Below are 23,597 nucleotides of genomic sequence, written 5' to 3'. Positions count from 1 at the left end.
TGTTTCAGCTCTCGGCGTGTTGCAGCGATCGGTGCCGGTGACGCCGAGTTGATCCGCGTCGGACTCGGCCAGATACCATTGACTGCTATACTGCTATATGTACTGCAGTTCTGTTGATTGCTACAAAGCGGCCGAGGTGTTGTCTGGCGAGCTGCAGCCACCCTCCTGCTGAGCACTCTCGACACCACCACCCCGGGTACTGACACACGTCGGGTTCCCAGTCCCCGTTCCCCACGTCGGAACCCACACTCGCACCATCTCACACACACCCGTGCCCGATCCAGCTCCTCGCGTCGCCCCAATCGGAAGTGCTACGTCACGCGTCGACCTCACCGCGGCCCCGCAAGCGATCCACATTCCCCACTGAGCGAGCGCGCGGGGCAGCGGGCCGGGAGGTACTGCGTCATGCGATGTGGCATGCCGGAGATGCTATCGCTCGCGCAGAGGAGGAGGGAGTCGAGGGTGCCTCGGTGTTCGTCGACGCGTGACCGTGGTGCGAGGTCGGGTGTGCTACCGGGCCGCTGGCGGAGGGGTCAGCTGCACCAGGTTTTGTGGCACCTCGCTCGTTATTGTGGCTCGGTGTGTCGTCTGGCATCTGCAAACGTCCGACATCGTTTCGGGCCCAGAGTCATTCTTCGCACAGATGGGAGGAATCGGGTAGAGGCACTCTTGTCCAACTGACCCCCTGCGACTGCGCGCAGTGTCCTCTAGCAGCAGATAGAGACGCCCAGTGCCCCGACCGTCCCTCGACGACTTCACACTGGTCGAAGACATACTCGGCACCCAACTCCCCTCCCCCCCTCGCGCACGACTCCTCTTTTCTCGTCGACACTCGTCCCCACCTTCGCCCATCTCCAGCCTGCTGTGCTGACAGTACCTCGCCTCGCTAGTCAAAACAGCGGACTACCTCGCGACCAAGGAGGCCGCTCCGCCCAGACCCCGCCGGCGGCCCGGGGAACAGGTCACGAGCGCAGGAGGCCGCGCCTTCGCCCCAGCCGTCCTGCTCTTGCCTCTATAGCGGCTGGTATGGGACGTTTTGTTTCGCGGTCTGCAGCCGGTTCGCAACGTTTGCTTCGGAGTTCTGGGGTTTCCTACTGGGGTTGCTGGGCTTTCGTTTGTGCCATCGAGTCTGTGGTTTTACTAGTGTGGGCTCTTGGGCTTATGGGTTTCTCTACGGGTTTGGGGGGTTTCTTACATGCGTCTGAGGGGTTTCCTGCTGAGCCTCCGGGCCTGTTTCCATGCATCCTGCTGAAGCGTGCATGTCTGCCGGGCTTCCCCGTGTAGGCGGGGGCGAGTCTGACACCCAGATCACAGTGTGGCACGACGCGACGATCCCATCCTCCCAACGTCGCGCCACACTCACCACTGTACCCGCCACACGCCCCTTCCCTCCAAGACACGCATGCTATCTCGGCCAATATGCCCCGAACGGTGGATATCACTCATTCCTGGGTCGATGGATACGCGGCGGCTGTGGTTGCATACGGTGTTGGAGGTAACGCCGGTGTGATCACGCCGGTCGATCACGCCGGCCTGCTGGCGCCGGTTTATCTCGCGGGGCCGACCTCCGCCCGTCCGCTGGCGTGGCTTCAGCTCAAGGCAATCCGGTCTCCGGTCTCTCGCATTCCGAGATGCCCGAGCTCAGAGTGGGATGGCGATCCTGGCCTCGCTGGGGTGCCGGCGGATTACGGTGTACCGGGTCAATGGCCACGGATGCCCATGGCACTGGCTGCACTGGCGGCACTGACTGCACTGACAGCACTGACGGCACTGACAGCACTGGCGGCACTGGTGGTACTGGCGCTGGAGGCTCTTCTACGCTGCTGCCACTGGTGTCCAACTTGACAGTGGCACCGGTGCGCAGGACGGTGCCAGTGGAGGTGCGGCATAATACATATCTGCACCGACGAAACCCAAGCCCCTCACCAGTGTGTATCCCGCCTTACCAGTGGTCATGCTGTCCCACTACACGCTGGAGACCGGAAGCGGGCTGTATCTCAACCAGACAAGATGCCCTTTACTGAATGGCTTAGTGGACGGTCGTGGCAGCCGGTATGGCTTGCACACGCGTCCACATGCCACCAGGTAAGCCACGAGACGGCTCCGCCACGAGCGATGGGCGCCCGGCGTCCATCTCCTCGGCGTGCACGCCCTGCATCGTCCCCGGTGCGTCATCGGCACGCAGGCGAGAGTCGCGCGAACCACCCGGCAGTGCTGTTGCTACGCGCGTTGCCTGGACTCCCCGCAGTGGGACGAAGGGGGATCGTGACCACCTCCTGGGTGCATATCACGCCGCCCTCACACTTCACGAGCCATCCCAAGGGAATCAGTGGGCGTGCCACTCATGCGTGCTATGCGTCGACGACGAAACCTGTGGTGCCCGGTCACCGCGAAGGCCAATAACAGGAGAGCAGGGAAGACGACCTTCCCCCGCCCTGTGCCACTTACACCGCCGACCGCGCGGATGTCTCCGTCAGCTCTTCCGAGTGCCCAAGCCGTGCTGTGCCACCCCAACTCCTCTGCAGCTGCACTGCACTTCAAGACCACGACGTGCGGGCATCGAATAGCAACCGTCTCAGCGGAGAAATGCAACCGCAAGACGGACGCCACTATGGCAACGCGACTCCGCCGCAGCCCAGATTCGGCCCCAACGCCACTTCCCTGCCACCCTACACTTGTATGGAACGTTCGACACAATGGCGACTGCGCACACCACCCACTGCTTCCGAGGTGTGTCGCGGCGCCGACGCCGCCGCCAGGGCCAGCCGGATGAAGAACGTGGTCTGGCCAGTGGAGTGGCGCCTCGCTTCTCTGCCAAGCAGATCGCGCCACAGCCACGCGCATGCATCGGCGTACACGACGGGCGTACGCAAGCGACTCACCGGGCGCGCACTGCAGCGGGCAGGCAGGGCTCATGTGACTCTGAACGTGCAATTCTTGCGTGCGTACCTTGCCCCCGTGCCAAGCACCTAGCACGCGATGTTTTCGCCAGCACAGCCGGCCTTGTATCCCAGTATAGCTGCTGTGGTGCGGTGTTGTTGCGCTGCATGCCCGCTCAAGCGAGACGCTTGGGACGGCCAGTGCGTGCGTCGCCGTGCGCTAGGCTGGGCGCCTGGCGGGCGGGCTTGGAACGCCAGCCCGGCAGCTCGGCAGTAGCTGCGCTACCTCCCCCCCCCCCCCCGCCAAGGAGCCTTGGCCGCTGGTTGGTTACAGGGTCGCGCTTGGCAGTGCGGGTCGTCATCGCCAAGCGAACGCGGCACCACTGTTGCCCCACCAAGCAGGCACTGGCACTTGGTTGGTGTTTGATTCAGTGCTTGGAGTGGTCTTCTGTGGTGCATGCTTTGTGGAGCAGTGGTGTGCCACAAATGGACGTCGCTGTGCGCGGGCAGTGTGCACACTCACAGTGTGCATGCGCGTCACTGCGGACACTCACCGCGGTCAAGGCCGCCTGTCCCAAGTATAGCAGCGCATACGTCGCCACGCTCGCCGCAGTGACTTTGCGCCAACCGAAAATACTACACGCCAAATGTAAATAGAAGTGACCATTGGCGATTAGCCTCACAGCTTAGCCAAGTTCAAGTCGCACCATTAGCACCAGTAGGCCAAGTCAGTTTTACCCGGGGGGTGCTGCGCATTTCCATAAATATAGAGCGGCACCCTGGCCGTTTGCTTGGCTCGGGACCCGCCCCCCTTCGGTAGTAACATCTCGCACGAGTCAGGCGACCTCGCAGCGAGCGACGCAGTTAGCGGCTTGCTTGGCATTTCTCATAGCCATAGCCTGGGAGTGGGCGGGCGGGCATCAAGGCAGAGCAAGCCAAAGGGCCAGATCGAGAGACGGGCGGGCGGTGGTGCGGGTGGTGCTGGCCGCCGTGCAGGCCGTGCCCACGCCGTTCTGTTCTCGGGCAACGAGGCAAGGCAAGGCAAGCAAGGCGGGCGGCCGGCTGTGTCCTGCCAAGGGCAAGCGAAGTGCTTGGTGCTTGGGATGCTTTGCCGCGCTCCACGCAGCCTGGCTTGGCTTTTTTTATTGCCCCACCCCACCCACTGGCCTCCTGCCGCCGCCGCCGTGCCGTTGCGTTGCTGATCTTGACTGTAGTCTGGACCCCTTGCTGCCTCTGACGACGCGCCCGTCAACCCCGGCAACCGTTTTGGGGGCCGGTCCCTGGCGTCGGGCTCGGCTCGCCTCTGCTGCGCTGCAACCCTCGCTCCATGCCAAGACATCAAGCATGGCCAAGAATACGTCGTGATGCACCATAACCAGCGGCCAGGGCGCGGCCCTCATCCATTGGCGGTTGGGCGGGCGGTTGGGCGGTGGCGGTGGTGTGCTTGGTGTGGTCGGTGGCACCCGTCATCGCCTCGTATAGTGCCGTGTCGGTTTTGCTGACATGATGCATCAGTACATTACATTTGGCTGGGGTGGCGGTGATGGGGTGTGTGTTTTGATGGCAAGCCATGTTGTTGGCTGTGTCGCAGTTTTTTCCCTTGAACGCCATTGCTCATGACGACGATGGGAGAGGGATGATCCACACGGCGTATGGGTGGGTGTGAGTGTCGTTGTGGATACGACGGTGTGTGTGGCTCGCAGCAGGTTTTCTTTTTTCGGCACGCTGTCGTGATGGTGTTGGGTTGTGAAGCGGCGTAGAGTCGGTCGAGTCGGGCCTACACCACTCGAGTTGGCTCCACTTTGCTGCCAAAAATGGCCCACAATGTCCACCTAGACCCGCCTGCGCCCGCCTGCGCCCCGTGCCGGTTCATGGTGGAAAAACTCACTTTCACGTGGCAAATGTCCTGAATTCAGGGATGAATGGGGATGCCAAGACTTCTGCCCAGAAAAGACACACCTTGGCAGTCGAGTATAGACCTTGTGCAACTTGCGACGACGACGACGACGCAGCACCAGCAGGCAGGCAGCCGACAGACACGCAGCTTAGCTACCTAGGCCAGACAGCCCCACCTCAACACATTTATTATAGAAGCAACTCCTCGGTAAAGAGAAAAGCCCCACATCGTTCTCTCTCCCACACTACGACAACAACACCACATCGTCAACTACTCCGCCACAACCCAGTATCTTGGCGCTCCACCACGCACGTAACACAGTCAAACCGGCCCCCTCCCCGAGCCAAGACCGCACTTCGCCACCTCTTGTCCTTGGCCCTTAGCTCCAGTCTTGGCGCCACGCAATCCCCAACTCCCATAAAACCCACCCAACCTCGCGTCTCTTCACACCCCCACCCCCCACCCACTTGTCACTCTATCACAACCACTACAATGGCCTCTACTTCCCCTCGCCCCCACCACCCCGCCCCGGCCTATGTCGCCGCCTCGTCCCGCGCCCACCCCTACGCCGGCCACCAGCAGCAGCACCACCGCCGCAGGCCATCCCCCTCGGGCCAGCAGGACGACCGCGAGCGCCGCCTCCCCCCCTCGCCTCCCCGCTCGCGTCGCGACGCCAGCTACTCGCCCCCCATGTCTGCCAAGCAGGCTCCCTCGCCTCCTGCGGCCGACCCCACCGACAACTTCTGGGACGATGTCGTGAGTAGTCGTGTGGCACTTGGCACATTTTTTTAATGGTCTCTAACACCCTCCCCAGCCCGCTCCCCCCTCGTCGCTCAAGTCGATCCTCGACTCGTTCCGCCGCTCCGGTGAGGGCGACCGCGACCTCCTCATGGCCATCCTCGGCGCCAAGAAGTCGGAGGAGGAGCGCCTGACGTCGGTCATCCAGACCCGTCTCACCATCCTCCAGGCCCGTCTCAACCTCGCCGCCATCCAGGCCCAGATGCAGGCCATGCCCCCCATGCCCGACCCGTCCCAGTTCCAGGGCTACCCTCCCGAGCGCACCCCCTCGCTCTCGCGCGGCTCGGTCTCGTCGGACAACTCGTCGCCCCGCCCCTCGGTCTCGCTCCCCTCCCACGGCTACGCCGGCTACCCCGCCGGCTACGCCTCGGAGCGCATCCACCTCCCTCCCCCTGCTGCCATGTACGAGCGCGACCACCCCCGGGAGCGTGGTGACCGCCTCCCTCCCCTTCGCGAGGACGACCGCCGCTCGGCCCCTTCCCCTCGCGACCGTCGTCCTCCCTCCCCCGGAGACGACCGCCGCCCCCCGGGTGGTCTCGAGATGCTCCTCGAGGGTGTCCGCGAGGCTGAGCGCAAGGAGCTTGCCTAAGTGCTTTGCATTAGGTTCATAGATGAGAGGGTCATGGCTGGTGCCACTGCTGTTGTATCGTAGTAGCTCAATGGGTTTCCCGCACGTCGTGCGACGTTGTATTCCTATGCATGTTTGAAACGATCACGTCCTGTGCGCACTGCTCTCGATCATCATCTCTCCTGTGCACTGCTCGCACCCATACAAACTGACAGACACAGTGGGTCGTTGCGGCAGTGGGGCCTGAGTTTGTATGCATGGGGAAGAGACGTGGGGCAACGAGGCGCCAGCCAGCCAGCCAGGCGGCAGAGCGCGCGTCAACGAGGGAGGCTCTAGCAAACGAGGCAGCACCACCATTCGACCAATGGCTTTTTCCTGCCAAGCCACCGAGTCGCTCCACGGGTGGTCGCAGGAACGGAAGCCTTGGCATCAATATGGCCAACACGGCCATGCTCTCGTGCTGGGCCGCATCATACCCAGGCCGCGATGTGGGCAACCGCAGGGGAAGGGGCAAGGTGGCAGCGGCACGAGCACGCAGCAAGAGAACCGAGAGAACCGCGCCATCCTGCCGAGGCATGGCCAAGGCGGCAAGTACGCAGCAGGCAGTCACACATGATGCAGCCGACATCCTTGGCTAGCTACGGAACCCAAACGGTGGGCTGGGCCTACATAGCCAAGTCTTGGCTCCCTGCGCTCGTGCACAAGCCCATGCGCTCCACCGTGGAGCGTGGCACCTCGCCTTGTCGTCGGGCGAGCGCACCCCGAACTAGACTCGCCCGTTGCCCGTCTCACCCCTCGACGTCCTTCATTTCCTCCAAAATGCGCTCAATGGCAGCCTTGCCAAGTGGCACCCAGGCCCAGCGGCCCGTCCTGCCTTCAGCGTCCAGCTCAGCGACGATGACGAGCCCGTGGTCGCGGAACTCTCCGAGGAGCGCGTTGAACCTGTCCTCTTCGCGGGCGATAAACTTGTCTCGTGCGGTCCGCTGGAGGAGGTCGACGTCGAGTGCGAACCCAGGCGCCGTTTGTGATGGTGGGTGTGCGACATGGCTCGCTGCATCTGCCGGTAGGGACGCCACCTGGGTGGTCAAAATGACCTTGAGGAGGCGCGCCGCCATGGGCGGCACAGAGCGCAGGATTTGCAGCGTGCCTTCCTCGCTGATGCCTGCACGGCCGGCCCCCTCAAGCGCCAGGGTCGCAGCAGACAACCGCGCATGCGCCAACTCGACATCGTAGTCGTCAAACGTCGGCACAGAGTGATACAGCCAGTTGAAGCCGCGTGATGGCGGGACCTCCCCGTTGACAGTGGCGCCGGGCGCATGTGGCGGTGTGTTGTTCAGCGTCGCGGAAAACAACAGTGGCGTGTTGACGTGGTCAAATGTCGCGACGAGGTGTATCCGTGGCGAAGACGCCAGCAAAGACAATGCTGCGAGCGCCTTGGGCGTTCGCAACGCTGGTGCGTCAATGTTGTGTAGGACGAGAAACAGTGGTGGCGTTCTCCGCTTCCCCGAGAAGGCAGCGTAAAGGCGGTACGCTGCTCGTTCCAGCGGCGTCGCCGCAGGCGGTGACGGCGCGTCCGCAATCTTGAGCGTATCTTCCAGCGCTGACAAGACGTCGCGGATGCCGAGCTGGGGAAAGTGGCCGTTGACGACGGCGCAGTGGCCGCGCTTGGCGAGATGCGACTCGAGGAAGCGGTTTGCGAGGCGTCGTTTCGAGCCATAGCCGTACAGGAGGAGGTTGAAACCTGCCGCGAGCTCCTCGGCCCACTGGTCAAAGTGCGCCTCGGCACGCTCCAGCGCCTGCTGCACGCGCTCCTGGCCGGCCCGCACGCCGTTCGCGGCCGCCTCGTACTCTGCCTGGCTGAGCGGCTGCGCGAGCGACGTGTACGACTGGCCCGAGGTGCGCGCCGAGCGCGACGTGGTGAGAAAGTATCCGTCGGCGCGGGACGCGCGGACGAACCCCTCGTCCGTTGGCTTGCGCGGCGTCAGCGCCGTGCCCTTCTTTGGCGTTGCTCGTCGTCGTGGGGTGGATGTCGGCGTCGCCGTCTTGCGCCGCTTGCTCGGCGTGCCGACCAGTCCGCGCCTCCCCGGTGTCCGTGTATGTCCTCCATCGTCGTCTGGGTCCTCGGCCTCGTTGTCCGTCCCGCTGCCGCTTGCTGAGCCCTCGTCGTCCGACCCAGAGGCGGACGAGCCCCGTTCCCGGTCTGCGTACGACGTGAGGAAGGAGACCAGATGGGACGCGCTCGGCTCGGTGCTCGGCCCTGCCGCGTTCGACGGACCAGCCTCCGCTTCTGGAGACGCGCGGCGTGCCTTCTTCCTCGCTGCTGGGGGCATTGCCGGTGTAGTGGTCGTTGTTGCTTTCAAAAGTCAGTCTCTAGCCCAAGTACAATGCAATTTCAGTCGCGTCACAACATTGTGTGTATAATTTGCTTCCGCACCTCCACCCGGATGACGGTGGTCGTCTCAACGCGTCGTTGATTTCTCGCGCCCTCAGACATCGCCATCCGCATCTCCTTCGTCACTCATACTCTCCCAAGTCACACCTTGGCACAATGCCGACACCGGCATCACCACGAAAGAGCCAGGAGAAGACTTCGTCGGCCAAGAAGTCGTCGCAGGGCAGCGGAGGAGGCGGCGGAGACATTCGAGCCTTTGTGCGTGATTCCGACGCGTCGGGCGACCTGGCTGGTGTACTCGAGCTAAAGCTGACCACACCAGTTCGGCAATGCAGCTGCCAAGCCCAAGCCCAAGCCCCCAGCGGCAAAGGGCACTGGAGATGAACCCATTACGATCGGTAGGTTGTCTGGTCCAGAAAATGGCGTGTATAACCTTCCAGACGAGAGCGACAGCGATGGCGAGATTGAGATTAAGAAGAAGCCGTGAGTATCTACCCCACACGCGTCTAGCTAACGTTGCAGTGTCAAGTATGTGTCTGTTGAGTGCTCGCCACCCATTGTGCTAACCACCGGAAGGCCAGCGCCCAGGCCCGCGACGACGAGCAAGCACTTTGCTTCATCTTCGGTCCGTCACGCTGTTCATTGAGTTGACGAAGCTGACCGTGCGCAGAGCCGCCCCGTAGCAGCTGAGTCGAGCACACCAACCTCCACACGCACTTCCCCGCGCAAAGCAGCCGCTCCGAACCCATCCTCGGCGTCCAAGCGCAAGATCCTCTCGTCTGACGACGAAAGTGACGATGAGATCCCCATGCGCCCCGTCAAGCGCGCGGCACCAGCTCCCAAGGCGCCGGCCAAGGTCACGCCCAAGTCGACACCGGCAAAGGCGAAGGCACGCTTAGTCGACTCTGGTAGCGAGGATGAGCCACCGGCGCGCAAGGGCAAGGCGAGGGCCCCTCCGACCGACGAGAGTGAGAGCGAAGAGGAGGAAGAGGTCAAGCCCAAGCCCAAGCCCCGAGCCAAGGCTACTCCGCCCGCGTCCAAGGCCGCCAGCTCGTCCAAGGCGACCAAGCCTGCTGCAAAGTCTGCCGCTGCCAAGGCCGAGGTGAAGGATGAAGACGACGGCGAGGAGAAGAAGCCCAAGTTCAAGTGAGTTGTACGCGTGGCCTTCGAACAACTCGCTCACTGCTCAGCTACTACCAACATGCGGCATCCCGTGCCGCCGGACCCAAGGCCCCAGGATCCAAGGATATCCCTATGGGCCAGCCTGGATGCCTTGCAGGTCTGACATTGGTGTTCACCGGCGAGCTCGAGTCACTAGGACGAGACGAGGCGATCGAGTTGGCGAAGCGCTACTTTGCGTAGGTGCCTTGACAGTGCTCCAGCTAACACCCATCAGCAAGGTCACGGGAGCCCCATCAGGCAAGACCTCCTATGTCATTCTTGGCGAAAACGCCGGCCCAGGCAAGCTCAAGACGATCAAGGAGAAGAAAATTCCTACATTGACCGAGGACCAGTTCCTCGACATGATCCGAACGCGCAAGCCGGGCAAGATGGACGACAAGACCAAGGCTGCCATCGAGAAGGAGGAGAAGAAGGTCCTCGACCAGGCCAAGGAGCTTGAGCGCCGTGAGAAGGAGGAAGAGAAGTTGCAAAAGCGCAAGGAGGCCGCGCTAGAGGGCACAGGGCAGGCTGTCAAGAAAGTGGCGCCTCCCTCGGCGCAGCTCTGGGCCACCAAGTATGCCCCAGCAAACATCAAGGAGATCTGTGGAAACAAGGGCCAGGTGGAGAAGCTCAACACCTGGCTCACGGACTGGTCAGTTTGCCCCCGTCTCCCCGACTTTCGAGCTGACCCCTTGCAGGCAGAAGAACTACAAGACGGGGTTCAAGCGCCCAGGCAAGGACGGTGGCGGCTTGTACCGTGCCGTTCTGATCTCTGGTGGTCCTGGTATCGGCAAGACGACTTCGGCGCACCTCGTCGCCAAGGCGGTCGGTTACAACCCCCTTGAACTCAACGCCAGTGACGCACGTAGCAAGAAGCTCATTGAGAACTTTACCAACATTGACAACACGTCGCTGGACGGCTTCTTCCAGGGCAAGGGTGCTGCGAGCACGACCGTGGCGAACGCCAATGTCAACTCGCGAACCTGTCTCATCATGGACGAGGTCGACGGCATGTCGTCTGGTGACCGTGGTGGTGTGGGCGCGCTGAACGCCTTGATCAAGAAGACCAAGGTGGGTGACGTGCCTTGTGAGATCTGACCCGCCAGATCCCCATGATCCTCATCTGCAATGACCGCAGTCTGCCTAAGATGAAGCCGCTCTGGGGGACGACGTTCAACCTGCCGTTCAGGAAGTGAGTTGGCAGGAGCTTCGCGTTGGCTAACTCTCCCAGACCGACCACAAATGAGATCCGCTCGCGTATCTTGTCCATTCTCCACAAGTGAGTGGCCATTCGATCCCCTGAGCCACATGCTGACCCCATGCCAGGGAGAAGCTCAAGATCCCGAGCAACGTCGTGGACGAGCTCATCGGCGGCGTCAACTCGGACATTCGCCAGGTGCTCAACATGCTGTCGACGTACAAGCTCAGCAAGTCGGATATGACATTCGACGAGGGCAAGGAACTTCTCAAGCTCAATGAGAAGAACACGATCATGACGCCGTTCACCATCACCGACAAGATCACCGGCCCTTACGCGTTCTCTCGCACAAACAGGCAGACTCTGAACGACAAGATGGAGCTCTTCTTCCACGACATCTCGTTTATGCCCCTGTTCATTCAGGAGCACTACATCAAGACGAACCCTGCTGCGTTAACAAACCTCGACGGCCCAGAGAAGTCGATGAAGAACCTCGAGCTCATCAGCAAAGCGGCCGACTGGATCTCTGATGGCGACCTCGTCGACCGCATGATCCACGGCTCGGAGCAGCACTGGTCGCTGCTGCCACTGCACGCAGTGACATCAATGGTGGCGCCATCATCCTACATCTACGGTACAGGACGATCCCCAGCTGGTGGCGGATGGGGCGGCCCTTCGTTCCCTCAGTGGCTTGGACAGAACTCGAAGCAGACCAAGCTCCAGCGCCAGCTGACGGACATTCAAATCAGAATGCGTCTGAGAGTGTCTGGTGGCCGCGACGAGATTCGCCAGCAGTACATGCCGCTGCTGGCTAGCAAGATTGTCACCCCGCTCATGACCAAGGGTGCGGACGCGATCGACGACACGATTGCGACGATGGACGAGTACTACCTGGGCAAGGACGACTGGGACGCATTTGTCGAGCTCGGTGTCGACACGATGAAGGAGGAGTTGATCCTGAAGAAGATTCCTACTGCGACCAAGTCGGCGTTCACGCGGTCGTACAATAAGGGCGACCACCCGATCGCGTTCCACAAGGGCGACATGTTTGCTGCGTCCAAGAAGAAGATTGCAAACGACGGCCCTGCGCCGGACAATGACGAGGTGTTTGAGGAAGACGAGGCGCCGCCAGAGGAGGAGGACGACAACGCGGGGGCCGACGAGGATGTCAACGACGTGGGCAAGGACAAGCTGATCAAGGCTGTCAAGCCCAAGGCCAAGGGCAAGGCGAAGAAGTAGAGTAGGCGTTGTCGGTAGTGAGTGTGGAAGGGGTATGCCGCCACGCTAGCCACAGATGTACATATACCATATTGAGATGCGAGTGCCACGGCTTGGCCGCCATCCCACCTTGTGCGCATCAGTGCCATAGGCGCCGCCGCCGCCTCCTCTCCCAGCATGCAATGCATCTCCGAGGGTCTACATAACGCCGCTCGGTTTTTCGTCTATGTCACAGGTGGGGGTGGGCGTGTCGGATCTCGAGAGTCGAGAGCGCGTACGCCTCATCCCCGCGAGTTCGCTCGCCGCTGCGCTCGCGACCCTCGCTGCTCACTCGCTAGCTCAAGGACCCTGCCTGGGCTCACGGGGCTGCGACCACGACACGTTGAGGATGAGCGAGTCGTAACCGTAGCCGTTCATCTTCTGGAGGGCCGTCTCGGCGTCCTTGCGGCTCTCGAACGAGACGAAGCCGAAACCCTTGCTCTCGCGGGTCTCGCGGTCGCGCACGACGTTGGCACGCGCCAGACGGCCCGTCTTGGCGAAGGGCTCGAAGAGCGAGCGCAGGTCGTCGTCCTCGGCGTCGTACGACAGCGACGTGACACGCAGCGTGGGCAGGTCGTCACGAGAACGGAACATGCTCTCGCCTGCGCCGCCAAGGCCACGCTGCGAGGGGGGAACGTACTTGCCGCCTGGTCCACCGAGCCCCGCGCGCGCGAGGCCCCCGGGAGCCGGGCCGCCAACTGCGGGCCCAGCGCCGGCCTCCTCGTCGTCCAGAGCCGCAGCGGCGCTGTCCAGCTCGGCGAGCTGCTCGCGGTACGGGCACTTGGCGGTGAAGTGGCCGCCCTTGCAGAGACGACAGACGACGGCCTTGCCCGCCGGCTGCTTGTCGGCGGCCGCGGCGTCGGCGGCGGCAGCGGCAGCCGCCTCGGCAGCAGCCTTGTTCACGGCCGAGACCTTGAAGAAGATGTTCTCGCCGATGATGGTCGTCTGGCGGTCGGGGCCGGACGGCTTGCCCTTGTCGTCGCCGAACCTGAGGTGGGTTAGCCATCGAGCGAAGCGAGATGGCGCGCGTGGGTGGGAGGGCGTGATAAAGGACGACGGCGCAGTGGGACACGGAGACAGCAGAACAGCAGCAGCAGCAGCGGCGGCAGCGCACAACGCACATCGCGCAGCTCCAACCGACACGCCACTCGGTTCCGAGTTGCCACTGCCCCAAGGTAACAGAGAAAAAAGGCAAACAAGCGGGTTTGCCACTCGCCGAGGAGGCGAGCGACGCCGTGTCCTCGTCGCGTCGTGCCCTGCCCGTCCTTGTCTTTGCTGCGCCGTCCCAATGCCAGCCCACATCCCCGCCGCTCTCGCCGCCTCGCCGCCAGCGGCAGCTCGGCCGGCTCGCGCGCACTCACTTGGCCCAGTGCTTCCTCTCCGCGACAGTGTGCGACACGAGCGTGGTCTGCACCTTGCGCCGCACTCTCCGCGTGACCTTGACCTTCTGGTCGTGCTCGTCAAACTTCCAGCTCACGATCGTCGTGATCCCGTCGGGCGAGGTGGTCTCTGTTGTGGGCGGGAGCTCGTCTACACTGCGTCAGCAAGCTCGCGCGCGCGAAGCGTGCGTGCGCGAGCGGGGCACTTGTCGAGGTCATCTCGACTAGCACCGCCGCACGGCTCTACGCACACTTGTCATCTTCAGCCCAGTCGGACTTGATTCTGCGCGCGGGTTAGCTCTGTCTTATGCCGCTCCGCGCAACACGTACGCGGTGGTGGAAGCCATTTTGTCGTGGTTGTGTAAGACTCTCAAACCACTCTTTTGTCAGTGCTCGCTCGTCGTTGCTGCTGGCGTCGAGCACCAGCTGCCAACTTCGTGAACGCGGAACCTGAATTTTGCCACCGCTCTCCTCGAGCCACCACGCTGAAATCCAGAACTGCCACCCCTTCCAGCCTCGGCGTTTCGGCATTGTGGCACTCGCCCCTGCTCGACGCACTCGTACCAAAGATATGTTGTTGTGCATGTTGTGTTGCGCAAGCCCATGTATATATAATAGTGTTACAACAACGCCTCGACATTGTCCAGCACCCAGCACCCGGCTAGACGCGGCCACGCGCGCGACGCGCTCGTCTAGTTGTATTTCTCCTGCAAAAGAAGTCAGCGTCACGTCCAAGAAGCAGACGACTGCTCGCACGACCCACCTTCCAGACCCAGGCCAAGCCAGGCGTGTTGAGGCCCTGGTCCAGCGCAGCGCGGTACCACTTTGCCGACTCTTTCATGTCCTTTCTGACGCCGTGGCCTCCTTTGGCGAGCAGCAGGCCGAGTTCTGACGCGTCAGCTACACTCCCAGCAAACACACGCCACACGACCACAACTCACCCTCCTGAGCGTTCAGGTCGCCAAGGCTACCAGCCATACGCAGGTACTCGAGCGCCGTGTCAGGCGACCTCTTCACGCCCGTGCCATCGAGGAAGCAGCACGCGACTTCGTACAGCCCCAGTGACAGCCCCGGCGTCATTGACTGCACCTGCCCTGGCGTGAGGATCGAGCCTGCCGCGGCGCGCAGGTCGATCGGGCTCTCGGCCAGCGACCGGTCGCACGCCTGTAAGATCTCGGTGAATCCGCGCCGCTCGTCACGCGCAACGCCTTGTCTGCATGGTGTCAGCTGTGCCCGTCTGCGCGTCGTCTGCGCATCTGCGCGTCACGCTCGCGTGACAATGTCACTCACCCATGCCTCAACGCAAGGCCCCAATAAATCTGCCCTGTCGCGCCTCCGGCTTCACCGGCCTTCATGAACATGTACGCGGCTTTGGGCAGTTGCCCAGCGCGGCGCTGCTCCAGCCCAGCGGCGACGAGCTCGTCAGGTGTGAGCCCTGCCGCAGAAATCGACGACAGCGATGTCGTCGACGCCGACTGCAGGTTGAGCCGGCTGTGGCCATTGGCGCTGATCCCCGGCGTAACGGGCGTCACTGGTGACCGCGACGTCGTCGTAGTCGTGTCGGTCACACGAACACGGCTGCCCCCAGCAGGGTCAATCGTGGTGATCGGAATCTTTGCGTACCGCCCGCGCGGCTGTGCCTCGTGAATGCGGCTCGGGGATTCTGATCTTGACGGAGCCGCGCTCCCATCCTCGAGGTCGTAGAACGAGTAGGCGAGCGACGACTGCATGCTGTGCTCCGACTGGTGGCTCGGCACGCGTTTTAATCCTGGCCTGTTGCCACCGTCGCCGTCCTTGAGCGGCACCATGAGGTGCGGCTGGCGTCTGGCGACGCGGTCCGGCGTCGCATTGATGATGACAACCGGCGGCAACACGGGCCTCGTTTCCAACTCAGGGGAAGATTGTTCCCTCGTCGGCGGCGGTGCTTCTCCCGAGGGCGCAGAGTCAAACACAGAGTTGCCGTCCCTCGTCGGCGGTGACCGCAGTGGCTGAGGCGACCTGCTTCTTGTTGGCGGAAGCGTGCTCGGTGCCCCGGTCGGGGGCGGGGGCGCCGCACGTCGGGGGATAACGATTGGGCGCTTCTTCTTTGTGCGCGCTCTCTGCGGTCCATCAGGCGGCCCGGGCGACACTGGGCTCGACGCAGAGCTGTTGCTCCCACTGCTTCCGCCGCTTCCGCTGCCCGTCGCAAAGCTGGGTGGGACGAGGTTGGGTGTCAGGTTGGGGACAGCAGCACGTATCCGTGACAGTCGCTTAGGACTGAGGCCGAGCCTCCTGGGCACGGTCCCGTTGCTGTTACCGTTCACTGCCTCAGGGTGACCCTTATCGAGCCACTCGAACTCGGCCTCGTCGTCTCCCCAGTCCGAGCCCTGCTCGCCATGGACGCTTGCCCAGTCGGGCACCGTGGACGTCTGGGGCTGGTGCGGTGCCGGCGCATCCCGTGTGACCGGTGCGTCGCGGGCAACAACCGGCTCGGTGTTCGATCTTGCCTGTAACGTGACCGTCGTTGTCGTGCTCGAGGATGCCAGAGACGAGGCACTCCGCTGGTTCCTAACAGGCACTGGGTGGAGTGCAAACGGACCATCCGAGACGGCCGAACGCACGTTGAACGGGACAGTGGGGACAGGCGGCGGTGCGGGGCCTCCAGCGTACTGCTGGTTGGGTCGGTGGACGCGGAACGTCGGTGTCGATGCGCCAGAGCGGACAGGCGACCCGCCCATGACCTCGTCCGAGGCCATACGGCGGGCGCGGGGTGTAGACGGCGTCGACGTCGGGTCAGCACCAAAGTTGATCTCGGTGCCCTCCTCTGGCGAACCGTAGTCGTCGTCCTCGTCGGTGCCCTGCTCCTCGGGCTCGTTGGTGAAACCATAGCCATAGCCGATAGTCTGGTCACCATACGCGGCGTGGTGCTCCTCGCTCGTCAGGCTTATCGTGTCGAGGTTGCTCTCGACCGAGTAGATGCTCGGCGATCGGAAGAGGTTCAAGTCGAGTGTTGGGACGGGCGGCGACGGCGCCGAGCGCTGCACAGCGGCGACGGCGGCGGGATTGGGCTGCTCGGTCGGGCTCCCGCGGCGCATGGCCAGGCCGAGCTGGTCGAGGGGCGAGTGCGCCGAGGACGCGGCCGCGGCGGCAAAGTCGGATGCGCCGGGTAAGGCGGTGATGGTTGGCCTGCGGGCCTGAACCGACGCCATGGTGCTGGGGGTAAGCGTGGTCGGCTCTACCAGCGGCGTGGTGTGTGTGTGTGTTGTGTGTTGTTGCAAGAGGTTGAAGGTAGTTGGGTTGTAGTAATGTGTCGAGGTCGCGCGAGATGTGACGGGGTGGGTGGGTGGGTGCGGGGTGGGGGAGGAGAGCTCGGTGTGTGACTGGGGAATGAGAATAGAGTGTGTGTGTGTGTTATGTTGTGGGTGGGTGCAGTGTTGATGGTCGCTGGTTGATGGTCGCTTGTCGCGCTGGTGCACCGCCGTTCGCCGCCAGTTCTAACCAGCCAGCCAGCCAGCCAGACTGGGGGGGTTGACCGTTTACCGTATTTTAGGTAGGTCGGGCTTGGCGCAAAAGTAGCAAGCAACCTTGCAAGTGGCGTACGAGCAGAGACAATGCTTGCAACAGCAGAGACAAAAGCACGGGCAAAGGCTCGAGGTGCCTGAGTTTCGGCTGGATGGGCCTGTTGATCGCGCGGCCAGTGTTCTTCTGCCTTGCTGCTCCCAGCGCTCGCTCGGTGTATGCTGTGAGGGGGAGTCGAGTGCGAGGCGGCAACAGCAGCCGGTCGCGCGCAGCCGCCTATGGGATGGGATGTGAGCCGGGGATCGACGAGCACGGGTGCGTGTGGCTGGCCGGCTGGGCGCGGTGTTGTAATGTGTGCGTGCTCGTTGTTCGACGCGTCGAGCGAGCACAAGTGTAAGTTTGAAGCAGCACAAGATGCGGTATGTCTTGTTTGTGTTATGCAGCAGCAGCGCAGCAGCGAGCGTGACAAGGAATAAAATGCACGAGGCCATGGAATGCGACCCTAAAGCCAGGTTTGATTCCAGTGCTGTGCACCTTGGCCTGGCTTGGCCGAGCATGCCACTGCACTGTGCACCTCGTGGTGGATTGCAGTAGTCCTTCTGAGCTTCTGCATGAATGCCGACCGCCGACGTCCGTGGACCGTGGACGACGACGACGACGCCTCGACCCAGACCCCAGACAGACCCCCGGATCAGAGGCCTTTGTTATTGCGGCCACAGCTGCTCCTGTCTCCTGGGGGAGGCGCTCTGCCATGGCGTACGCCTCCCGGCGCCAGCGCCAGCTTGTTGCACCACTCGCCGTTGCCTTTCTGTGCATTCATCATCGCCTCAGGCTACAGCTAGCAGGTGACAGACACGTCTGCTTGCGACTGCGGCTGCTGGCTGCAGGACACTCGATGACTCCTGGCGCCGCGGCGCCGGCGTCCTGACTCGTGGCGTCGTCGGGCCTGTCTATCCTCGGCCACAACTAGCACCCCCGATTCCACTACACCTACCACTCGCCCCCCGTGACTGATGCTTGTTTCCGTGGCAAATCTGTCCCCCCTCCCCCGAGCCGGCCAACTTGACCCTCTCGTTAGCTGCTTTTGGTACAACTGTCAAGTCGCCAGCCAGCTTTGCGGCCCGCCTTGAACCCCGTTTCAGCTCGTGCAGGTTGGCTGGTCATGGTCGCTGTACAATGGGCTCGATGCACACCCTCACACCCCGATCATACCCTTGCCTTGCCGCTGCCTCCGCTGCCGCTGCCGCTGCCGCAGACAACAACAACAATCACCATCTTTGGAAACTGCAGGCCGCAACCCTGACGGACTTGTATTTGAAACACGACTCGACTTGCCAAAGCTGGCACAAGGCCGACGACGACCCACGACGTGTTGTTGTGTTGACCTCTGTACCTGCCTCCCCTCTGTCCTGTTGTCCGAGTTAAAAGCCCGGCCATTACGAGAGGGCGAGATTCAGCGACCTGGCCTTGGTTGCCGGGCACGACGGCACCTGCCTCTGCTCTCTCCTCTCCGGCTGGTCTAAACCTTGTCGTGGGAGTCGCCTTGCGCTCGCTCGAGATCACGCGACGACAAAGACACCAGGTGCCAACGGTTCGGACTGGGTTCGACCTACAACCTTATGCGCGGGTTGGTCGTCGTGCGACGCCCCGTGAATCCTCCGAGGGGGCCCTCGCTGCCGCTGACGACGAGGCGCAAGACAACCCCCAAAATGTGTGCTGCCCATTGCTGTTACCAGCAGCTCATGTCCAAGCCACTGTCGGCCGCTGTCGCTCGGGGTATGGCATAGCGCAGAGACAAGGCACCATCATGGTGGGCGTCGGCGTCGCGGGAATAGAGCTGCGGTCGACGGGTCAAGGAAGAACGGTAGTCTGGAACAGTGAGGCCAAGGGCAAGGCCAACGAGCAACGCTACGGCCCACTGGTGTGCGCCGCTTCGTACCGTCCTTCGGTCACCGTTCATCATATCGCTTCGTGCTAGTAGGTAGCCTCTCCCCGTCGCCGAAGCAGCACCTGCCTCTGCCTCTGCCTCTCTCTTTCCTCTTGCCTCCTCCTTGCTGCTGCTGCGACCTGCCCTCGATGCCCACCAGCAGAAGGACTCGAAGTCTGGCCCCCCCTTTCGCCTTCTATCTCAGGACACCATGTTACAGATAGCCAAATGCAGTAAGCTTGCAGAGGGGGGTTTGTAACCAGGTTTGTGGGTGCAGCTGTTTGTTTACCCTTGTTTGTGTCGTGTTGCCTTGCCGGTCCGCCCCGCACAGCAGCGTAGGCGAGGCATGGAGACCATGCCTGAAGAGGAGTTTGGCCGAGAGGCCCAGAAACTGCACCACTTCGCAACCGCCGAACCAGTAAACAACGTAGACAGCAACAGCGACGGTGGGCTTGCAATACAGGACGGGTTTGGGTGCACGGATACTCTGCAGTTAAACTCTAACGACCAAGGACGTGGTGGGTGTTGTTGCTGAGAGATATGTATGTACCACACAAGAGGCGTACATATCTGGGACTGCCACGCCATCAAGCATATGGTTGTGCCGTAGCTGGCAGTGTTGACGGCAGTGCAGCGTATGTGTGTAGGTAGGTATTTGTCACTGTGGTGTATGCAGTCGGGGATTTTGGCCGATGCCGCTGCTACAACTGGTTCGGGTGCTGACGAGGTGCTGCAACGAGCTGCGAGCTGCGACTGCTGCACTGCCTGCCTGCACCCAGCTGCCTCCCTGCACCCACATGATTACCATGCGGAAGAGAGAGAGAGAGAGGGTTGTTGGTTGGGTCCAGGCCCAGCTGGGCACCGGCAGCATCGGCAGCAAGGAGCAAGGAGCAAGCAAGGAGGACGAGCAGAGTCAAACATGACAGACAGCTGCTCAGTGTTTTGTTTAGGGCCCGCACACTGCCAGAGTCAAATTTGTCCTTGGCCCTAATGCCTGGCTCGCCGCGCAGCCTCCGCCCGCCGCCGCCGCCGCCGCCGCCTTGCTGCCTTGGTTGGGTGCCGCCGTGCGACCCGCTGCGCTGCGCTGCGGCGGTTGGATGAACCCTTTGTCGTGGTCGTCGTGCACGAGCGCTGACGACTTTTGTGACCACTGCCGCAAAGTAGAGCAAGTCACACCCAGTCACACGGCCGGCCCACAACCACAACTGACGGCACGCGGCACGCACACAACACTGCAGCCGTCCTAATCCCTTTTGATTTGCATCCACCTCCCTCCCTCCTCCCTCCTCCTCCTCGACGACTCACGACACCACCATCTACACCATCCACACACGGCTTGACGACACTACGACCCCACTCACGCTGCGCGTGCTTGCTCCTCATTCCACTACACTTGCATCCATCCACACGCCCTGCACTCCAACCCCCCGTCCGCGCCCGCCTCCGCCGCCAGCCAGCCAGCCAGCCAGCCGCCCGCGACGCCGCCGCCGCGCGCCGTGTGATCTCATAGGGACACACCACCTCGCACAACCCTTGTCCACCCTTCCATCCTTCTCTTGCCCGCGCGCACAGCACCATCCACCCACCCAGCCACCCCCACGCGCCCAGCTGCGCGTGCGCCAACCCATTTACGTCTCCTGCAACGTTCTGTTGGAATCGTCTGTCGCGCCAGGCTCAAACTCTGCGCGCGTCACACACACAACAACCCCGTCTCACTTTTACTCTAGACCCGCCGCGCCAGACTCTTTCAACCAACGCGTAAAACCGAGCCGGGGGCATGAAGTCACTCCGCCGCTCACTCAATAACGGCCACCATCATCACGGCCACGGCCATGGCACCGCCGGTCCGAGCGCTCAGCACGCTCCACAAGGCAGCCAAGGCGGTTGGTCCGGCTATCCCAACAACAACCACATTGCCGCCGACGACCCCGTTGGAGGGTCGGGCGCCTTCATCAACCCCATTGCTCGACCTACCGAAAAGGTCGCACCGCCCCAAAAGGTCATCAAGGCCCTCAACTCGCACAGGAGCACAAACCCACAGGAGCTGAGCTACCAGAAGGGCGACTTTTGGTATGTGACGGGCGAGCGCGAAGGATGGTATGAAGCCTTAAGTGAGTCCCGTGACGTCGCCGTTGTTGCCGCGTGCATCGCGTGCTGACAATCGTTTCTTCAACGAAGATCCCATTACGGGTTCAAGAGGTTTAGTGCCCAAGAGCGACTTTGAAGAGTTTGCCAAGGGAGGTCGCCAGAATGCTCCTGGCGCCGGCGGCTCGCAAAGTGGAGAGGGAGGAGGAGGCGGCTCGACTTCACCGACGTCTCCAGTTGCCACCTTATCGGATCAGTGAGCACAGACCTCGATGGCGTCGAGCAGGGTCCCAAAACTAACAATGCGCCAGTGCCAGGTCATTGTCTCGCTCGGCAGGCGGCCAGCAGCAGCAGCAGCAGTCGCAAGCCCCGTTTGCGCAAAACGCAGGCCCGGGTTCTCCGACCATGGGTTTAAACTCGCCAACAAAGAAGAAGACGCAGCCGTGAGTTTTACGCGCATACTTCTCTCTTCACATCCCCCTGGACGCCATCCATACACTCTCCATGCGCCATGGCCAAGTCCCCCAAGAAACTGACACTTCAAAGCTTGTACGCCATTGTTCAATACGACTTCCATGCAGAACGCCCCGACGAACTCGAAGCCAAGGCTGGCGAACCCATCGTGGTCATTGCGCAGAGCAATCACGAGTGGTATGTTGCCCCCCTTGTTCTCCGTCCACCTTTCCCCTTGTCTGACTGCTGTACCCAGGTTTGTTGCCAAGCCCATAGGCAGACTCGGCGGACCAGGCCTCATCCCCGTCGCATTCGTCGAGATCCGCGACCCCATCTCTGGCAAGCCCATCGAGGTGTTCCCTTCCACCATTCCTCAGGTTGAAGAGTGGAAGAAGGCGACAGCAGAGTACAAGGCCGCCGCAATCCCTCTAGGAAGATTGGACCTTGCACCAGACCAGCATGTTACCAACTCGCCGTACGCGGCTGCAGCCCAGGCAGCCGCCCTCGCTCAAGGCGATTCGCAGACGTCGGAAGCCTCCCACCAGTCCAACGCTCGGTCCGGCTCGCCCTCGAGTGCGACGCGCAGGCAACCATCACCACCCATCTCCAACCACACGGCGCGGACGGGCTACCGGCCAGAACAAGATCAGATGCTCCCTGCGGGTGAACTCGTTCAGCTTGGTGTCCCATCGTTCCACAACGAGTCGGGTAATTACTGGTTCCGTCTCCACTGCACCTTTGTGCCGGACGACCAGACGCAGACGGCTTACACCCTCATTCTTTACCGCACGTACGAGGACTTCTACGACTTCCAGATCACGCTTCTCGACACGTTCCCCACAGAGGCCGGTCGCCAGCTGCCAGGCGAGGAGGATCGGACGCCGCCTCCGCGCATCTTACCCTACATGCCCGGCCCTGTGGACGAGCCCATTGACGACGAGCTGACAGAGTACCGACGCGACGAGCTTGACTCCTATGTCCGCGCACTGCTCGATTTGAGAGGCCATGGCGCCGGGTACATTCTGCGGCACGAGCTCATCCGCACCTTCTTCGCGGCCAAGTACGGAGACTACTGCGAGGAAAGCCCAAGAGCAGATGCCGTCGAGGAGCTCCAGGAGAGACTGGGCGACCTTTCGTTCGAGAGCGGCCCTCCATCGTCGTCAACGTCGGCTGCCGCTATCCACCACCTGCCGTTCGGCGCGCGCCAAGGCTCCGACTTGAACGTTGCCAACCAGCATGACCCAACAGCACCGCTACAGCCATGGACACAGGGGGTCAGAAACAACTCGCCTCTGCAAGACGAGTACCTCCCCGGTCTCGGAAACGCGCCTGGTACGGGCTCCAACCACGCGCGCAATGCGAGCACGACGACAGCGTCCACAAATGCGACTGTCCTTGCGAACCAGCAGCAGTCGAGTTCCAATCACCAAAACGGAGGCTGGGCAAGCACGTCAGGATCACACACGGCAGGCAGCAACTCGTTCGGCGCGGCCACCGCCCACATCCCTCCCCAGCCCATCGCTGCCCCGGTTGTTGCTCCTCCGCCACCCCAGTTGCCTGCATCGGTGGTCGCGGCGCCAGCGCCGGCGGCAGCTCCTCGTCCTCCAGGCAAGCCGTCCACCTCGTTTGTCAAGATCAAGATCTACGACAGAAAGACGGACGATCTCATTGCTCTCCGCGTTCACCCAACAGTCGGGTTTGCCGACCTCCTAGACAAGGTCCGCGCGCGCCTTGGGCCCGAGATCAATGTGCTGCAGTACCGCATTGGCGGAAGCGGCCCAGCGTCGCAGGCACAGAACGCCCCACAGCGACCGATCCGCGACGACCGCGAGTTGTCCGAGTGGATCAACACCGAAGATCAGAAGATGGTGCTCTATGCCGAGCAGTAAGGAGTGTGGAAGGAGAGTGACCTGAGAAGAAGAGCCTGGTAACCTGATATTGCATGTGAGAAGGGGCGGGTGTCCGAAGTGCAGGAGGGTACTCGTACGGTGTCTAGCATTGCTTAGTCGTTTCTTTATTCCGGAATGTATGGAGTGCTCGAGTGCAGTGAGCTTCAGTGCGGTGGAGACACCGCTGTACAGGCCGCCGGTTGAGTTATTGGAATA

The 23,597-nt window shown here is 62.3% G+C and overlaps 6 protein-coding genes across 7 annotated transcripts; 3 read left to right on the top strand and 3 right to left on the bottom strand.

Annotated features, from left to right (window-relative positions):
- The first annotated feature begins 5,002 nt into the window (after positions 1 to 5,002).
- LOC62_06G008198 (uncharacterized protein) lies at positions 5,003 to 6,289 on the top strand. Its single transcript, XM_062774723.1, has 2 exons — positions 5,003 to 5,532; positions 5,591 to 6,289. Exons 1-2 carry the CDS (start codon positions 5,269 to 5,271, stop codon positions 6,161 to 6,163), a joined length of 837 nt encoding a protein of 278 aa, XP_062630707.1. The 5' UTR covers positions 5,003 to 5,268; the 3' UTR covers positions 6,164 to 6,289.
- Positions 6,290 to 6,930: 641 nt separating this feature from the next.
- Positions 6,931 to 8,472, bottom strand: orc2 (Origin recognition complex subunit 2; the record flags this gene model as incomplete). The annotated part of the gene is made up of 1 exon (XM_062774722.1): positions 6,931 to 8,472. One exon carries the CDS (start codon positions 8,470 to 8,472, stop codon positions 6,931 to 6,933), a length of 1,542 nt encoding a protein of 513 aa, XP_062630706.1.
- A 174-nt stretch (positions 8,473 to 8,646) lies between these two features.
- rfc1_1 (Replication factor C subunit 1) lies at positions 8,647 to 12,237 on the top strand. 2 transcript variants are annotated; one of them, XM_062774720.1, is made up of 11 exons: positions 8,647 to 8,792; positions 8,857 to 8,932; positions 8,975 to 9,017; positions 9,123 to 9,159; positions 9,205 to 9,680; positions 9,725 to 9,892; positions 9,931 to 10,347; positions 10,394 to 10,766; positions 10,802 to 10,887; positions 10,927 to 10,974; positions 11,022 to 12,237. In XM_062774720.1, the coding sequence occupies exons 1-11, from the start codon at positions 8,691 to 8,693 to the stop codon at positions 12,130 to 12,132; spliced, it is 2,937 nt and encodes a 978-aa protein (XP_062630704.1). In that variant the 5' UTR covers positions 8,647 to 8,690; the 3' UTR covers positions 12,133 to 12,237. The 2 variants fall into 2 exon arrangements, with proteins under 2 accessions (XP_062630704.1, XP_062630705.1); XM_062774721.1 differs by having other exon boundaries at positions 8,857 to 9,017.
- Positions 12,238 to 12,280: 43 nt separating this feature from the next.
- On the bottom strand, positions 12,281 to 13,903 carry TIF35 (Eukaryotic translation initiation factor 3 subunit G). Its single transcript, XM_062774719.1, has 4 exons — positions 13,860 to 13,903; positions 13,783 to 13,812; positions 13,512 to 13,685; positions 12,281 to 13,138 (listed from the first exon to the last, which is right to left on the bottom strand). Exons 1-4 carry the CDS (start codon positions 13,874 to 13,876, stop codon positions 12,451 to 12,453), a joined length of 909 nt encoding a protein of 302 aa, XP_062630703.1. The 5' UTR covers positions 13,877 to 13,903; the 3' UTR covers positions 12,281 to 12,450.
- A 188-nt stretch (positions 13,904 to 14,091) lies between these two features.
- On the bottom strand, positions 14,092 to 16,843 carry DSF2. Its single transcript, XM_062774718.1, has 4 exons — positions 14,820 to 16,843; positions 14,471 to 14,742; positions 14,293 to 14,417; positions 14,092 to 14,236 (listed from the first exon to the last, which is right to left on the bottom strand). Exons 1-4 carry the CDS (start codon positions 16,715 to 16,717, stop codon positions 14,222 to 14,224), a joined length of 2,310 nt encoding a protein of 769 aa, XP_062630702.1. The 5' UTR covers positions 16,718 to 16,843; the 3' UTR covers positions 14,092 to 14,221.
- Positions 16,844 to 20,401: 3,558 nt separating this feature from the next.
- scd2 (Protein scd2/ral3) lies at positions 20,402 to 23,538 on the top strand. The gene is made up of 5 exons (XM_062774717.1): positions 20,402 to 21,065; positions 21,133 to 21,295; positions 21,351 to 21,482; positions 21,586 to 21,690; positions 21,749 to 23,538. Exons 1-5 carry the CDS (start codon positions 20,732 to 20,734, stop codon positions 23,379 to 23,381), a joined length of 2,367 nt encoding a protein of 788 aa, XP_062630701.1. The 5' UTR covers positions 20,402 to 20,731; the 3' UTR covers positions 23,382 to 23,538.
- Positions 23,539 to 23,597: the final 59 nt, after the last annotated feature.

Source organism: Vanrija pseudolonga, chromosome 6, assembly GCF_020906515.1.
Source record: "Vanrija pseudolonga chromosome 6, complete sequence".
Lineage (NCBI taxonomy): Eukaryota > Fungi > Basidiomycota > Tremellomycetes > Trichosporonales > Trichosporonaceae > Vanrija > Vanrija pseudolonga.
The sequence above is the reverse complement of the archived record's forward strand: the minus strand, read 5'-3'. Positions and strand labels throughout refer to the sequence as shown.

Coding starts and splice junctions, on each gene's coding strand:
- scd2 (XM_062774717.1), top strand. CDS start 20,732: ATGAAGTCACTCCGCCGCTCACTCAATAACGGCCACCATCATCACGGC. Junction 21,066..21,132: donor AGGATGGTATGAAGCCTTAA/GTGAGTCCCGTG, acceptor TCTTCAACGAAG/ATCCCATTACGGGTTCAAGA. Junction 21,691..21,748: donor GCGCAGAGCAATCACGAGTG/GTATGTTGCCCC, acceptor TGCTGTACCCAG/GTTTGTTGCCAAGCCCATAG.
- TIF35 (XM_062774719.1), bottom strand. Junction 13,686..13,782: donor GACTGGGCTGAAGATGACAA/GTGTGCGTAGAG, acceptor TTGCTGACGCAG/TGTAGACGAGCTCCCGCCCA. Junction 13,139..13,511: donor GAGAGGAAGCACTGGGCCAA/GTGAGTGCGCGC, acceptor AACCCACCTCAG/GTTCGGCGACGACAAGGGCA.
- DSF2 (XM_062774718.1), bottom strand. CDS start 16,717: ATGGCGTCGGTTCAGGCCCGCAGGCCAACCATCACCGCCTTACCCGGC. Junction 14,743..14,819: donor GGCCTTGCGTTGAGGCATGG/GTGAGTGACATT, acceptor GACACCATGCAG/ACAAGGCGTTGCGCGTGACG. Junction 14,418..14,470: donor CGACCTGAACGCTCAGGAGG/GTGAGTTGTGGT, acceptor CTGACGCGTCAG/AACTCGGCCTGCTGCTCGCC.
- LOC62_06G008198 (XM_062774723.1), top strand. CDS start 5,269: ATGGCCTCTACTTCCCCTCGCCCCCACCACCCCGCCCCGGCCTATGTC. Junction 5,533..5,590: donor ACAACTTCTGGGACGATGTC/GTGAGTAGTCGT, acceptor CACCCTCCCCAG/CCCGCTCCCCCCTCGTCGCT.
- rfc1_1 (XM_062774721.1), top strand. CDS start 8,691: ATGCCGACACCGGCATCACCACGAAAGAGCCAGGAGAAGACTTCGTCG. Junction 9,893..9,930: donor TTGGCGAAGCGCTACTTTGC/GTAGGTGCCTTG, acceptor AACACCCATCAG/CAAGGTCACGGGAGCCCCAT. Junction 10,975..11,021: donor ATCTTGTCCATTCTCCACAA/GTGAGTGGCCAT, acceptor ACCCCATGCCAG/GGAGAAGCTCAAGATCCCGA.